This window comes from Pezoporus flaviventris, unplaced genomic scaffold (genome assembly GCF_033815535.1).
Source record: "Pezoporus flaviventris isolate CSIRO_AGI_PZ_B2104156 unplaced genomic scaffold, CSIRO_AGI_Pfla_v1 ptg000013l, whole genome shotgun sequence".
Taxonomy (NCBI): domain Eukaryota; kingdom Metazoa; phylum Chordata; class Aves; order Psittaciformes; family Psittacidae; genus Pezoporus; species Pezoporus flaviventris.
The window spans coordinates 8906534-8921774 of NW_026892561.1; the positions used below are offsets into that span (position 1 = coordinate 8906534).

Sequence of the window (15241 nt, forward strand, 5' to 3'; positions counted from 1 at the left end):
CCAGAGGAGCAGGGCCACCCCTGGGAGGAGCAGCCAACCAGGGGGAAGATGCAGGAAGGGTTTTCAAGCGTGCAGGAGGCAGCTACAGAGAGGCAGGACACAATCTGTTCTCCATATCCCCCGGGAACAGGACAAAGTCTTAAATTGCAGGGGGAAAGATCCCAGATGGATCTAAGAAAACCCATCCACCTGGCATGATAAGACTTGGGGCTTGGCTGGGGGTCCTGGGGCATCCTTAGGGATCAGCAGAAGACCCCAACAGCGACACGATCCTGAAGAGTGCCCATCACAGCAGCATACCACTGAGGCCCTGCATACTGTTCCCCAGTGCCACCAGGGGGGCAGAGCTGGGTCCCCACCTCCCCTTCTGTAGACCTGGTTGTCTGTTCCAATATGTTTATTGTCCATAAGGCAGAACTGGCACATCCAAGGGGTTACTGCAGAGCTGGAGGCTGCACACAGCTGATGCTGTCCCTAATGCCTTTGCACTCCACTCGGGGAGGCCCTGTCCCACGCTGGCAGGCTGTGATGTTCAAAGTCCCACTGGCACCACTTCAGGTCCAGAGCATGTGGAGAGCTGCAGGGCAGGCAGCTGCTGGGTCACTGCTTCCCCTCTTGCCCCAGAGCTTGAGCATTTGTGTCCGTGGATTAAGGCAGCAGTGCCCTGGCTCCTGAGAGAGCCCCTCTCCTGCCTGTTCTGCTGCAAACACTCTGCTGCTGCTTGTCCTTGGGGCCATCCCAGCATGTCCCCTAGCAGCAGGGGGCTGTGTTGGTGGCTGATGGCATGCCAGTGGGGCAAGCACACACCGGGTGGGCAGCCAGTGAGGGGATGGCACAGTCCTGCTGTGGCAAAGACGCTCTCAGCAAGGGGCACTGGTGTTTGGATGCTTGGCCCCGGAGAATGATGGGCAGCTCCTTGTCCCCATGCACTGTCCCAGCAGCTGGGGCCAGCGAGGTCCCTCTGTGCGGTGCCAGTGCAGCCTCACGCCTCCTCAGCAGTGGCATCAATCCCCGCGTAGGTGAAGTTCTCAAACAGGGCCATGTTCACATAGGCCTGCAGGGGAACCCCAGTCAGGAGCCAGCTGGGACAGTGTCCCCATCTACCTCCCATCCCAGCTGGCATGCTCATCACCCCAAAAAGTGATGCTGGGGTTACCCCCATGCATAGTGGGGTCACACAGATTCTGCTGCTGGACGTCATTCCCCCCCAAGCCCAAGGGATGTTCCAGCATTCGGTCAAGCACTATGCAGGGTGAGTACCCCTCCTGCTGAGCTGTCACCACTCACCTTCCTAGCCTCCAGCATGCGGATGAGCTGCATGGAGATCTGGGCAAAGGGTGGGCGCTCATAGGGGCGGTCACGCCAGCACTGCCGCATCAGCTCGTACCTGGTGGCAGAGAGCCAGTGGTGGCTCAGTGTGCATGGAGGTGGAGAGGGCAGAAAAGCTATCTGTGGGAGGTGAGGGGGAGCAGGCAGGAAACTAAAGCCCAGGAAGAGTGTTCGGGGTGTGGGACTCGAGGTCATCCCCCCGCCACAATGCAGAGGAGAACCAGGCAGGAACTACTGTGAGTTGGTGGGAGCCCCATGGGGCAGTGGGGTCAGGGGGATGTGGGGCTCTGTGCACACTTACACCTCATCGTCACAGTTGCGTGGCTTCTCCATGCGGTAGCCTTGGGGCAGCTTCTCGTAGAGCTCAGCACAAGTCATCCCGCAGTATGGCGTCCCCCCTGTGGCCAGAGAGACACAACTGGCTGTGATGGATGGTCCCTTAGGTGTCCCCTCTGGGGGTGGGGTGAGGGGGGGCAGTCCTCCTCCCTGAGTGGAGGCAGGGGACACAGAAGAGCCTTACCCAAGCTGACGATCTCCCAGAGCAGGACACCAAATGACCACCTGAAAAGGCAGGAGCTGATGCTGTGATGCCCCACTGATGGCCATAGGGCATCACCCTAAGCTCAGGGTGGAGTGGGCAGCCAGGGCTTGGGCTGAGCTGGCAGCTCCTCAGGGAGATGCATCAGCATCACCTCCAGCCTTTGCAGCACCCAGAGCAAAAGCATCGCTGCACTGACCACCCCGGAGAGGGATGGAGATGGCCACAGCCATGCCTCAGCCCCAGTGCCCCTGCATGCAGGACTTACACATCACTTTTGGTGGTGTACACGCTGTAGTTCAGGGACTCAATGGCCATCCAGCGAACTGGCAAGCGACCCTGGGGAAACAGAGGGAATGACCATCAGAGGAGGGGGGATGCCCTGTGAATGGAGGGCAGAGGTTACCCAGCCGATCCTAGCATGGTGGATTGTTCCCACTGAAGGCAGGACTCATGGAGATGCTTTGCTCCTGCCTCACCATTGTCTTCTTCACATAGACTTCCTCCCCTCTGGAGAGGCCGAAGTCAGCAATCTTGGAGGCCAGATTTTCTCCCACCAGGATATTCCTTGCTGCCAGGTCCCTGTGAATGAACTGAAAGGGGCCAGCAGTCAGCAGGAGCCATATGCTGCCTGCTGGCCCCAGAAAAAAGGATGCTCTGATGAGCTTGCTGGGGATGTACCTGCTTCTCACTCAGGTACTGCATCCCCTTGGCCACGTCTGAAGCAAACTGGAGGAGCTGCTGGGAGGTGAGGGTGGAGGCAGTGCCATGCTCCTTGGCAAAGGCTGGATCTGTCTCCAAGACTCGGCTTTTGCGGAGGAAGTCGAGGAGATTTCCGTAGGGAGCATACTCTATGGCGATGTACAGGTACCCTGGGTGACAGGAGAAGGTTGGGCTCATGGGACTCACCCCAGCAAAGAGGAATACACAGTTGGGCAGGGCCCATAGGTCTGGGAAGAGGGCAGAGGGGGACACCCCTCACCCTTGTTCTCGCAGGCACCCAGCAAGTTGATGATGTTAGGGTGATGGCCCAGTTTGCACAGCACCTCCAGCTCCCCTGCAAAGTCACGATGGTCGTTCTCTGAAGCAAATTCTGGAAGCAAAGAAGAGATCGACACCTCAGTCCTACAACAAAGGCCTGAGGTGTTTGTTGTAGGACTGACAAACTCAGTCAGTTTGTCTGTCCTGCATCTCTACTGATGGCTCATGCCCCTTCACAGCCCCAGGCATGGTCCAGGATCTAGTTGCACCCTGCAGCCCTGCCATGCGCACCTTTCAGCATCTTGATGGCAGCATTCATTTTCAGGCCATCCTTTTTGATCATGGCCCTGATGACCTGCCCGAAGTTGCCCTCCCCAATCATGTCCTCAAACTTGATGTCTTCCCACTCCAGGATGGGGTAGCTGAGGGGCTCGGGCTGTGGCTTGGGCCGGCGTGTCAGGGTCAGGGTCCCCGAGTTGAACTGCAGGATGGTCTCTTCCCCCTGGCAGATGGGAGTGGGTGAGGTTAGCAGCACCGGGCACCCCTCTGCCCACGCGGCAGTCCCGGCAGGGCAGGTGTCCTGGGCAAGGGCAGGCTCCGCACCCTCTCTGTGTGGAAGTGAGGTCTGGCTGCATCCGGACTGGAGGCTACAGAGCGTGACCTGGATCGGGCTGGGACGAGGGGAGCTGGGGACACGGTCCTGGCGGGGCAGGCAGCACTCACCGAGCCAGACTGGTACGTAAAGGTGCGGCGCCGGTGGAAAAAGTTCTTCTTGATGAGGAAAAGTGCCAGGAGGGCAAAGAGGATGGTGAGGCAGGTGACAGACACGGAGCCAACGATGGCCAGGAGCAGCTGCTGGTCTATTCCTGCCTGCTCAGTGCTCTGGCTGCCCAGGCTGGGTGGCACGCTCAGTGCTCCTGCCAAAAGGAGGGATGAAAGGTCATGGTACATGGCTGAGCCCTGTGCAGGCCAAGCACCCAGCCCTCTTCCAGCACTCTGGGACCACATGAAGACACCTCTACCATATCCCAGGCTCTTGGTGCCATAGTGGCACAGGAATGAGGGTGTCACTGCTTGGGCCCAGCCACAGAACCTTCTGCTTTCTGGACCTCCAACCAGCTCCACCCACCAACTCCTCCCATGCCAGCTCTGTCCTGCTTCTCTAGTCCCTCACGCACCATGTCACCCTCTGGTCAAGGCAGAGCCACAGTGTGGATGCTGTGCTGTCACCATGCCACCCCTGCCCCATCAGGACTAGGAGGAGCAGGATTTCTGAAGACACCCACAGGTATTCTGGTCTTGGGGTGCTGCTTCAGTGCCAGTCTCTAAGGTGATCATGAGCACCCTGGTCACTCCTTGCTGACCCAGATGCTGAGCCCAAGCTCCAGCAGAGCTGTGAGCTCACTGCCTGCTGTACACCCTTCTCACCGTCCCCCAGGGTCTTGGCTTTCACAGGCTGGCTCCATTCCCCTGGGACATGGGAGTTGGCACGGACGCGAAACTGGTAACTGGTGCTGGCGTTGAGGCCCCCGACGATCTTGGTGGTCTCTGCGCCGCTGTCAGTGTCGATCCACTGAGGCTCACTGGTGCCCCCCACCTGCTGCAGCTCCACAATATACTTGGTGATGCCCCCGTTGGGGTACTCAGGGACCTGCCAGGAGAGCCTGACAGCTGTGTCAGACACGGATTCTGCCAAGAGCGACCGTGGTGAGGAGGGACCTGGAACAAGGCAAGGAGAGCGTTGGTCCCAGGACAGGGCTCCTGAAGCTGCATGGGCTGAATGGTGCTGTGAGGACTAGACCCTGTGGATGCCAGTGGCAACCAAAGCTGTGCCAGGTCTGAGGGACCTCCAGGGGTCTCTGGTCCCTGCTTGGAGGAGGTACAGGAGCAGGTGGAGCTGCTCTCCAGGTACAACAGTGGGGCAGGACTGTACTGCAAGTGCTCCCAGCCTCAGGGACTGGCCTGTCAGGCTAGATGTCTGTGTATTGACTAGCCCTCAGGATATTTTGTTTCTTCAACCCTCTTTCACACACTGTTCCCACCACCACCTCTGAGCCTCCTCCAGCCTGCCCACATCCCTAACCCCAAATCACACATGCACTGAGAGGAGAAAAACTCACATCTTCCAAGCCTGATGCCCATCAGCCCTCCCAACATGTACCAGTGGCAGTGAGCCTTAACGAAGGAGTTACACACTCCCTCCTTGGCTTCCAGAAAGGTTGATCAGGCTGATGCTCCACCTTCCCTATGGGAAGGGCTGTGTGAATGTGTGTGTGTGCCCACAAGAGAGACTGCAGGTCCCCCATGGCCCAGTGACCAGCAAAATTAGCAGGCAGCAGGGTTAAAGTGAACCAAAGGGAAATATTTTTTTCATACAAAGTATAATTATATGGAGGAACTTGTTGCTACAGGGTGTTGTAAAGGCTGCAAGTACAGACAGGTACTTGGGCAAGGGTGCAGAGGACACATCTGTTTGTGAGCATCACTCCTGATGGCCTGAATGTCATGTTCAGCTTAGGGTGTTTCTCAGCTGCTTGGTGCTGAAGCCTGTGGAGTCTAGTGGGGAAATGAGGATCCAGTTTCCCTCAAGCAGCTGTTCATGCTCTATCAGAGACGGGATACAGAAGCAGCCAGACCTGGGGATTGTTGCTGTTACAATTATAACTGATTTATCATTGTAAGTCCCTGAAATAGTTCCTCATGTTCTGCTGGACTCACCTTTACTGTTGATCATGACCTTATAGAGGTCGGAGGGAGGCCCCAGGCTGGTGCAGTGGTACACCAGCACCTCCAGCCCATACTCCTTGTTGAACTCCAGGTCCCCGATGCGGGCAGAGAGCACAGAGATGGAAGTGATGTTCTTCTCAGAGACCAGCCGCTTTGCAGAGTCGAAGAGGTGGACGATGAACCCATGTGCTGGCTCATGGTTACTTGGCAATTTCCAGTTGACATGAAGTGTGTTTTTCTCCTCTATGGACCAGCCTTCGATCACAGGCTTGACTGTGGGCTCTGCAAACACAAAGGCAGCAAAACATCACTGCACATCAGCCCTGGGGCTTTGCAGTGCCTGCACCATGCAGGGTTAGGGGTAGGGTCAAGGTGAGGGAGATGGAGGCTCACCAAGGCACTCAGTCATCATGATGGCCTCGGGCCCCTTGCTGCCCTCCCCACCATCCCCTGGCCGGCTCAGCTGCACCTTGACAATGTAGGCAGTCACTGGCCGGAGGTTCATGAGGGTGATGTTCTCGCTGTTGTCAACTGTTGGCCAAGAGGACATGTCAAAGCCATGCCCATGACCCACAATCTGCCCTGCCACCAGCATCCTCCTCAGCATCACCATGTAGGTCCCAGGATGAGCACCCCTGCCCACCCCAGATCCCCACTGGCTGGAGCAGCCACCGCCTCCCACCCAGATCCTACCTGTGTCCCCCAGCCCCTAATGGACATACCCACAATGGATGACCATGCTGAGGTGTCATCCTTGGGCTTGTAGAGCAGCTTGATGGAGACGATAGGTCCGTCACCAGAGAAGCAGTCCACAGGTGACACCACGAGCTGGCGGCTCTGCTTGGCCAGCAGCCTGGGAGGGTTCAGGGGTGCTGGTGGCACTTGAAAGAGGGGAAGGAAGGAATGACACCAGTGGGACTGGGAGCCATGAGGAGCAGAGTGTGGGTACGTCTGCCACCTCATGGCCCTGTTTGGCTTTGTCAAGGAAGTCTTTTATCACCACCCAAACCTGTCTGCTGGAACGGCAACACACAATAGGTAGCTCCCTGTCTAATGCGGAGCGTCTTGCATTGCCACACCGTGCTGTCAACCTCCCCCCGCAACCCCATCTTGTCCCACTCTTTCCTCACCTCGGACGTTGACCTTGACTTTCCGGCTGTCCTGGCCTCCGTTTGTGGAGACCCTGCACTCCCAGAGCCCCGTGTCTGCCTTTGTCAGGCGTCGCACCTGAAACTCGCAGGTGATCTGCCCTGACTCGATGATGGCTTTGATGAGCTGCAGTTACAGAGAGTGCCATGAGCCACCTGGTTCCCTCCACCAGCTTGAAGCTGCCCAGCAGGCCACTGGGGAGATGGAGGCTTTTGAGGGAGCCAGCAACATGGGGATGTTGGTGGGACAAGGGCATGGCAGTACCTTGAGCACAGTGCCATCAGCCTTGCGCAGCTCCACGCTGTCACTGGTGGGTAGTGGGTTGCCCGTGGCCACGCAGCTGACAATGGGCTCTGAGCCCAGGTTGAACTCCAGCTCTGATGCTAGATGGATGATTTGGGGGAAGCGGTCTGGCACAAAGAAATCAGCATTAGGGCTGTCCCCACTCCTCCCCAGGCACAAGAGAGGCTGGCACCATGGTGCCAGGGGGCTTGAACCAGATGCTGTGGTCCAGCGCTGATCCCCACCCCATGCTCCAGGTTCAGCAATGCTAATAATCCTGGGGGCCAGACTAGATGCTCCCCATGCAGTGCTCTGGTTTCCATAGGTTTAGGGGCTATTTCTGCAAGCAAGGTGGGCTGCTGCACTGGCTGGTGAGGCCAGGAGCTGATGACTCCCTCAGTCACCAGTGAGGAAGGAGCTGGAGCCCACAGGCTGTGAACAGAAACCCACCACAGCCCCATGCCAGCCTCACCTGACTTCTCACAGTGCTGCCCGTGCCAGCCCGCCGGGCAGACACAGCCACTGAAGCGGTTACAGCTGCCTCCGTTCTGGCAGGCACACACCAGGGCACAGTCAGAGCCGTAGTATCCAGGAGGACAGGCTGTGGGAAGAGGAGAGCTCGCTGCTACCCCCAGCCATGGTGCAGGCAGAGACCACAGGCAGCTGGTAGAGGCAGCTGCACTGCTCAGCCTGTGCCTATTTTCAGGCTGGGAGAGGTGCTGCTGCTGCTGCTGGAGAGCAGAGCCAGGTCCCGGAGGAAGCTCGGGCTGGATAGGTGAGCTGATGGACACCCATGTACACATACCTTGGCTGCAGCGGGAGCCACTCCAGCCTGAGGCACAGGAACAGCCGTAGGGGTCCGGCAGGCAGAAGCTGAGCCCCCTGCAGCCCTGGGCTCTCTGGCACGTCTCCTGGCAATTGCGGCCAAACTGGCCTTCCCTGCAGGCTGGAAAAACAAGTGTGGTCTGCCCTTACCCACCATTCACCCCTGCACTGCCTGTGGGCTTGGGGTGCCCCAAGCCAGTGTCACCACCCTGAGCAGGCAGAGGAGCCATGTCCTGCTGAGGTGGATGGTCCAGCCCAGCTCCAGAAACGGGCACTCTGGGCAGAGGGGCACTGGGGATACACATGGAGTATCTGGCCTCAGTGCCCAGGTCTGGGGGTGCAGCAAGCCCCCCTGCACGTCCTGGCCACAGCTCCCGCTGTTGGACAGCCCAGCACTTACCTCTTTCACAGCGGGTGCCCATGAAGCCAGGAGGACAGACACATTCACCAACGTGGTCATGGCAGATGCCACCGTTCAGACAGTCGGGACAGTCCTTCTCACAGGACGGTCCCCATTTCTTTGCGGGACAGGCTGCAGAGAGAGCGGACGGGGCTCGGGGTGGCACCAGGACCCTGGTATGGCCCCACATGCCAGGGGGCCAGGGCCCTGCTCACCTCTCACGATCAGGCGGTAGAAGGCACTCCACAGAGGGCTGTCCCCCATGAACGTGGCGCTGTAGACACCATTTTCACTCACGCTGACGTTGGGGAGTGTCAGGACGACGAGGTCACCCCGCACCTCGCCACGGTCCGTGGTCTGGTAGTAAGTGCCTGCAAGGGAGCAGAAGGTGACCCGGGGCTCTCCCTGCACCCCCAGGGCCAGCACCAGCCATCGGCTGGGAGCAGCCCCAGCACCTGGCCTGCTCTCGGAGCCACTTGCCATTTCTTTTCCACATAACGTCTGTCTGCTTCCTCTTGAGGACCCTGGCGGAGAAGGTGGCCTGCTCTGCGATGTTCACAGACTGCGTGGCCTTCACTGGGAAGAGGTGGGCTGTGGAGAAGGAGGAGAAGCAGCCTGAGCAGTGGTCACCCCCCAGGGCACTTACACTGCAGGGCAGTGCCAGCACCCCAGGCACCCTGAAATATGGCCCTGGTGCAGGCCAGCACCCACCATACGTTTCTGCTGGGACATCAGTGCATGCCTCCCTGTTCACCCCATGTGGGAGCTGGGACCCCCGTGATGCTCTGCAGGGAAGGTTCTGCCTTACTGGCCCCTCCAGCTGCTGTGGGCATGACTCCAGGAAGTGGCACGTGGCACCCAGCCCCCTGGCCAGCGCCAGCCTGGGGTGCAGTGTGGGTGGCAACAGCCTGGGGAGGTGATGGCTGGGACAAATCTGCACAGTGCACCCCGCTTGCTGCTGTCTCTGGGGGTGCAGGGTCAGGCAGTGACAGCACGGGCAGGCGAGGGGCGGTGGAGGGAAGCAGGCATGTGGAGGGCTGCGTGTCAGCCCACAGGACCAGTGGCCCTGTCACGCCTGTTTTCCTGATTTCCCAGGTGTTGGGGCGTGCAGCAGCAGTGAGCTCCCAGTGTATTGCTGTGAGTCAGCCAGAGCTCAGCTCTGAGCACAGACGGGGCTATAAATGCGTTAAGACCTGGGAAACCAAGCCCTGGGTGTGCCAGGACAGACACAAAAGAGGGCACAGGCAGGCACTGCCTCTCGGATCCTTCCGTCACGCCAGCTTGTGTACGCTAAAGCCAGCCACACCAGGCTGGAGCTAAGGCACATCCATCCCCGTGTCCCGCCTCAGTGAGGCCGAGGACCAGGAGGAAGCGGCACACGCTGCAGACACCCAGGGAAGGGCACTGCAGGTCACGCATCCCGGTAATTCCCCTCCCCACATGTCCCTCTGGTGGGATCTTTCTACCGCGGACTTTGCAGTGCCTTGTACAGGGCGCACAGATGTGGCCTGCATCCTGTCTCATTCCTTTCACTCACTGGAGCGACAGCCCTACATGTCCCCTGGGGATCCCTAGACACAGCACTTTGTCTTTACCTACACTGAATTGTATCTGTCCTCCATCACCGCTCAGCAGTGTCTGCAGCCCCCCAGAGCTCATCCATCCATCCATCTCTGCAGGCATCCTGGGGACAGCAGCTGGCATGGTTGCTTATTCAGCTGTTTGTACCCGCAACCGGTGGCACAGGTCCCCACACAGCCCCTGTGCCATGCCAGTGGGGACTTCCCCGTGTGTCAAGAACCACAAATTAACTCCTATTCTTGCTCCCTTTATTTTAGTCATTTGTTTACCCATGCAAAGACCTGCCCTGCCACCCCCTGGGTGCAGAGTTGCTCCCAAAGAGCCTTTGAAAGGGAATTGTCCCAGTTTTCTCCAGGAACCCAAGCAGATAGTGTCAACTGGGTCATCCACAGCATCCTCACCACAGTCACCCCGGAGACCCTCCTGCTGCAAACTCACCCACCCTGCCTCTTCCTCAGGGACCACATAACCACAAATACTGCTCTTTATTACAGTTTCTACTGATTTCCATGGTTCTGATTGGGGTTTACAGACCTGTAACTCCCTCCCCAGAGAGCTTTTAAGAGAGGCTGGTGTCCCACAAGCAGCCTTGCTGTCTGCCCTCCACTCATGCTTACAGCAAGCCTGGCCTGGCAATGCCACGCTGCTCCGTTTGGCTACTTACTGCCTGTCTCTTGCTACCAGCACTGGTGTTTTAGGCAGATTCCCAACAAGTTTCCCCTTTTCTATTGCGCACATAGATGAAAAGATAAATTTGGGTTTCTGCAATTGTTATTCTGGGCATCTTTCTGCTCTGGATATTGTAAAAAATAGTTTATTCCCAGATTTAAACCCTTCTGAGATTGCTTCTCAGGATCTCTTTGGTTCACTTTACTTTGTTTTTACAGCAAAATTGCTAAAGTTTATCAACCTTCCTGTGTTCTTCTTCAAGCGTGACCTTTCAGGAGATGCCAGCTTTCCTCTAACAGCATTCCCCACCCGCTGCTTTATCACCCTAGCCTGTTTTTCTGTGTTTTGGGGCTGAACAGGAGAGATGATATATGCCAAGCCTTGTCGGGGCAGGGGGGAGGTGTCTGTACCCAGCCCTCCCTCCCCCTGTAAAGTTGTAATTTTTTTGCTTACTTTTTCCTTTTGTTTTGGGTTTGGTTTTTTTTTGACTGTTGGTTTGTTTTTTTTACTTTTCTAAATTAAACAGACAACAGCAGCTTGTTTGGCGCTTGCAAAAGAGACACTTTTTTGCCATCTATAACTCACAGAGGCTTGGACCCAGACCCTGACCAGCTCCTCCACAGTGCTGTTCTGGCCTGGCTATGCTGACACAGAAGCAGGGGGCTGGCTGAGATCCCTCCCACCATGGGACACCATGACATACTGATGGAGCCCCAGAGCTGTCACCTCCCTCCATGACCTATGTACAGGGACACTGGGGGTGCAGAGCCCCCTCTCGCTGCCCTGCTGCTGGCCATTGCCCCTATGCTTTCTGCTGGTGCCTCTACCTCCCTCCCTCTGTGCCAGCGGCGTCTCTGTGCCACTCTGCTTGCCCAGACTGGCCCTGTTCCTGATAGGACCACTGCCATTTTTATGCTGAGCCTCTTGCTAAAGACACAGGCTGATTCCTGCTCCCTGGGGGATGTTTGGTCCCCACTAACAGTCTCTGTTTTCCAGCTTGGAGATAATAGAACTGCTTGATAAAGCTGTGTTTTAACACACTCAGGGAAACTTGTGTCCCCCACCTTTCCTTCTCAGCAAAAGGTTACCTGTTTTAGACAAAACTGTCTAAAAAAGAGCTAGAAATCCTCCTAAGGCAAACACCTACCACTGAAAATTTCAGTCCTAATAGTTTTGCAACAGGAGGGCAGTGAAGGCTGGGGGCTCAGTGTGGGACAGTACTGCTCCACGTGCTATCTCTGCCACTGGCCATATGGCCCAAAATGAGAGTGGAAGACAAGAGCCCAACACTGCCCTTGGCTGTGGTGTGCCCTGGCAGTGCTGCTGTGGCATTGCGCTTGCCAAGCACCCGGAGGGCTGCTGGAGGTGCACCCCAGCACTGCCTCCTCCCTGTGAGCCTGCGGTGGGGGCACGAGGCTGGCACAGCTCCAGTGGGCTGCCTCCCACTCTAGTTAATGATTTCCAGACCCCACCACCTCCTCCAAGGGCGCCCGACTTCCTCTTAGACCTTGCTCTGTTTCCGGCCACCGATCCCAGCCCAGCCATCTGCCCATGCTGCTGCCCATTCCTGCGGGCCTCAGCCACCCTCCTCCAGCTGAACATCCTTCCTTTATCCACCCCATGGGTACTGGCAGACCCCAGACATAGCTTGTGGGTCACCAGGATCCCGCCACCGTGCTGGCTGGCGCTGGAATTGTGAAGCACGGAGCAGGTAGCTCCCATGTGTCCCCCCAGCCTCTCACCGTTGTGGCTGTTGTGCACGTAGACGACCTGTGCCTGCTCGGTTGGGGTGCGCCCCAGGCAGTAGAGGATGCCCACCAGGTCGGCCATGGAAAAGCCCCTGGCCTGGACGTGGTTGCTGCGGTTGCGGTAGTTTTGGAAGCCGGTCTTAGGGTGCGTCATCACGATCTTGTTCTCCCGCTCGATCTGCAGGTAGCTCACGTCCCGATCCCCCATGACGCAGGACAGGTAAAAGTCAGAGTGGGACAGGCTCTGCACGTTGGCAATCAGGGTGATGTCCAGGATGGCCCCTGGGGTGGAGGAGCATGAAGGCACATTACAGCAGGACGAGGGCAAGGCCATCCAGCCCTGCCTCAGGGCCAGATCCTGTCACCCTCACAACACTCCCTTTTCAGGACATATTTGTCACCCCCAGCCCAGGACACACAGGGAGGACACAGCCAGGTTGGGTGCAGACCCATGGGGATGACACGGTGGGCATTTCTACTCTCCTTTTGGAGATCCCCATGGGCACAGCCCCCCACCATGAGCCAAGCATGCAGCAAGGACGGGTCTTGGGCCCCTCTCCTCCCACAAGCTGCCCACACACCAGCCCCATGCTGGGGAGAGGCAGGCAGGGAGGGTGTCCTGGGTTCAGCAGTCCTGGGTTCAGCACTGCTGGCCTCTGAGGTTTCCAAATGGCCGATCACAAAGGGATGTTCCTCCCTCTAAACCCTGCTCTGATGGTGCCTTTGAGATCCCACAGCTGCTTCATCCCACCAAGCCTCAGTGGGGCAGGGGCTGCTCCCTGGGGCAGAGTGAAAGGGGTGATTTACCTGCCAGCCATGGGAAGAGAAGCAGAAGATAAACCTGGAGTCCCATGTCCTTGGAGTGTGTCCCGAATCTGGCAGAGGTCAGAAGATCCCTGGCATGTCCCAGCCACAGGGGTTGGAGCCAGAGGCTGCAGCTGCCCTAAGGGCTCCACGTGAGCAGCAGCTCAGGACCCCTGGCTCCTGCTCGTGCCCCTCATCTTGCCTCTTCCTTGCTGCTCAGTGCCCAGGGCAGCCGGGACCACCTACACTGGGGCATATCCTGGGCACGGCGAGGAAGATACCTTTGTCCCTGCTTGCTTGGTGGCCACCTGGTTGCTCAGGAGCAAAGCTTGGTGGCAAAGAGTCCACTGAGGTCCTCTGCCTGGTGGCAGCTCTCCTTGGGAGCAGGCACCCACCCCTCTGGGGCTAGGGCAGCGTGCTCAGGGCTTCCCAAGCCATGCTGAGATCCCAGCCCCTCCAGGAGGTGTCCTGGGCCCCCTCCTTGCCTGCCGTGCGGAGGGTCTCATGCCCTAGTCCGCCTGGGTGGCAGCATCCCGTCCCCTCGGTGCAGCCCTGTGGCTCAGGGCTGTGGGAAGGACTCTCTGGAGCAGGGAAAGGAAAGGGGCCAAGGGGCTGTGGCTGGCGGCGGTGGCGGAGCCAAATCCTGTTTCCCATGCGGCGTTTCCTGCTCTCCACCCATTGTTCGCAGACGGCCCTGACTCCAGGAGCTGGCGGGAGCTGCCCTGCACGGGCTGTCCCTGGTGAGCAGCGTGCGGTGATGCTGAGGCCGTACGCACCTCGTGACACCTCGGCCTCCCACCGCCACGAGCCGGGGTGCTGAGGCACGGCCCCATCTGTGCTGTGTTGTGCTGCGGCCTGACTCACGCCTGCAGCGTTCCGTGGTGAGGACACTGTCCCAGTTGAAAGGGTCTAGGCAGAGCAGGGTGACCAAAAGCCACCAGCCTGTATAGGAGGGTGGCCACTGCCCTGGGAGAAGCCCTTCCATGTTGCAGTAAACACGTCTGGGAGGAAGCAGAAAGCAGCAGAAAGCCTGGATTTCCCCCAGCACTTTCCCATGCACAGTGCCAGCATGGGCAGTGGCACAGGCACAGCACGGCATGGCACTGCTGTCCGCACACCCAGCCCTCCTGCCCCAGCCTCCGGCAGGCTCCAGGCACCTTGCCTGGAAAATGAATGGTAGTCCCCAGGAAAACAGCATAAGCTTCACTCAGCAAACCTCCCACCGCTTCACAAATCAAACTGTTCCCACGTGAAAGCCAGGGCTGCCGAGGAGCAAGCCTCATGTTTTGGTGTGTCCCAAGCCTGTACTGTATCCGGCCAAAAATCTAAAGCACACATGGAGAGGAAGGGGAAATCCATTCATCGCTTCCGACTATTTACAGTGCGCTCCAGGGCCGCGTGGTGCCCACAGCATCCAAAGGAGGGATGGCAGTGGGTAGGAGCTCCCCCAGAGCAGCCGCATGGACACCCCACGACAGGAGGGATGGAGAGGATTCAAAAAAAAGAGGGACACCAGTTGCAGCTACCCCCATTTGCCTGGAAAACTAAGCATGGTGCTTTGCCATGGGCTGTGTATGGGAGAAGGGCTCTGGGTTTGGGAGCCCCTTGGAGCACCTGAGGAGCAGCCATAATGCAAATGCAGAACACGAGGCCATCCTGCAGTGAGATGCACAGGGGATGGGCAGCCAGGCTGGTCCCTCCTGCCATTGGCACCCTCCTGGGAAGCCCGCACATCCCCATTTGCCTGGTGAACCCCAAAGTCATTTGCAAGGCTGCTGGGTCAGGGACTCATCCGTGCACTCAGTACAGCTGCAGGAAGAGGACAGATACATAAATAGATAAATAAATGATTTCTTCCCTTAGTTCACTGCCTATCACGGTCACAACAATATTGCCATCGTGCCACCACGTGCTTACACGTGCAGCCCCTGGGGAAGCAACTCGTTCTGTGCTCCCCCAGCAGCACACAGAGCTGTGCATTATGGTTATGCACATTTATGGTGCACTCTGTGTGGTGCACATTGCCTCCAACAAGAGGATTTGTTTGAGGACAGGATTATTCCATTTGAGGGCAGGATGATTTATACAGAACAAACACTTCGGAAAGGCTTTGCAACCGCAGGCCCTGCCCATTCCTCCCTGGAGCACAGCATGGCTCCTCTTACTGCCCGAGGGGAACTGGTGCATTGCTTTGCTCTTTTGGGGAAT

The 15241-nt window shown here is 58.0% G+C and overlaps 1 protein-coding gene across 3 annotated transcripts; it reads right to left on the bottom strand.

The window, feature by feature from the left end:
• Positions 1-379: 379 nt before the first annotated feature.
• On the bottom strand, positions 380-13812 carry TIE1 (tyrosine kinase with immunoglobulin like and EGF like domains 1). 3 transcript variants are annotated; one of them, XM_061451512.1, is made up of 23 exons: positions 13037-13812; positions 12224-12511; positions 8712-8822; positions 8447-8602; positions 8232-8363; positions 7812-7952; positions 7479-7607; positions 6989-7134; positions 6706-6850; positions 6298-6456; positions 5969-6106; positions 5567-5857; positions 4277-4567; positions 3452-3765; positions 3140-3350; positions 2850-2960; positions 2549-2739; positions 2347-2460; positions 2136-2206; positions 1850-1890; positions 1631-1727; positions 1288-1387; positions 380-1054 (listed from the first exon to the last, which is right to left on the bottom strand). In XM_061451512.1, the coding sequence occupies exons 1-23, from the start codon at positions 13080-13082 to the stop codon at positions 983-985; spliced, it is 3495 nt and encodes a 1164-aa protein (XP_061307496.1). In that variant the 5' UTR covers positions 13083-13812; the 3' UTR covers positions 380-982. The 3 variants fall into 3 exon arrangements, with proteins under 3 accessions (XP_061307496.1, XP_061307497.1, XP_061307498.1); XM_061451513.1 differs by having other exon boundaries at positions 3572-3765; positions 13037-13810; XM_061451514.1 differs by lacking the exon at positions 12224-12511.
• Positions 13813-15241: the final 1429 nt, after the last annotated feature.

Excerpts from the sequence above, each read along its gene's own strand:
- TIE1 (XM_061451512.1), bottom strand. The coding sequence starts at position 13,082 with ATGGGACTCCAGGTTTATCTTCTGCTTCTCTTCCCATGGCTGGCAG. Across the intron at positions 7,953-8,231 it reads GGGCACCCGCTGTGAAAGAG|CCTGCAGGGAAGGCCAGTTT; the intron begins GTAAGTGCTGGG and ends TTGTTTTTCCAG. Across the intron at positions 7,135-7,478 it reads GCAGCACTGTGAGAAGTCAG|ACCGCTTCCCCCAAATCATC; the intron begins GTGAGGCTGGCA and ends TCTTTGTGCCAG.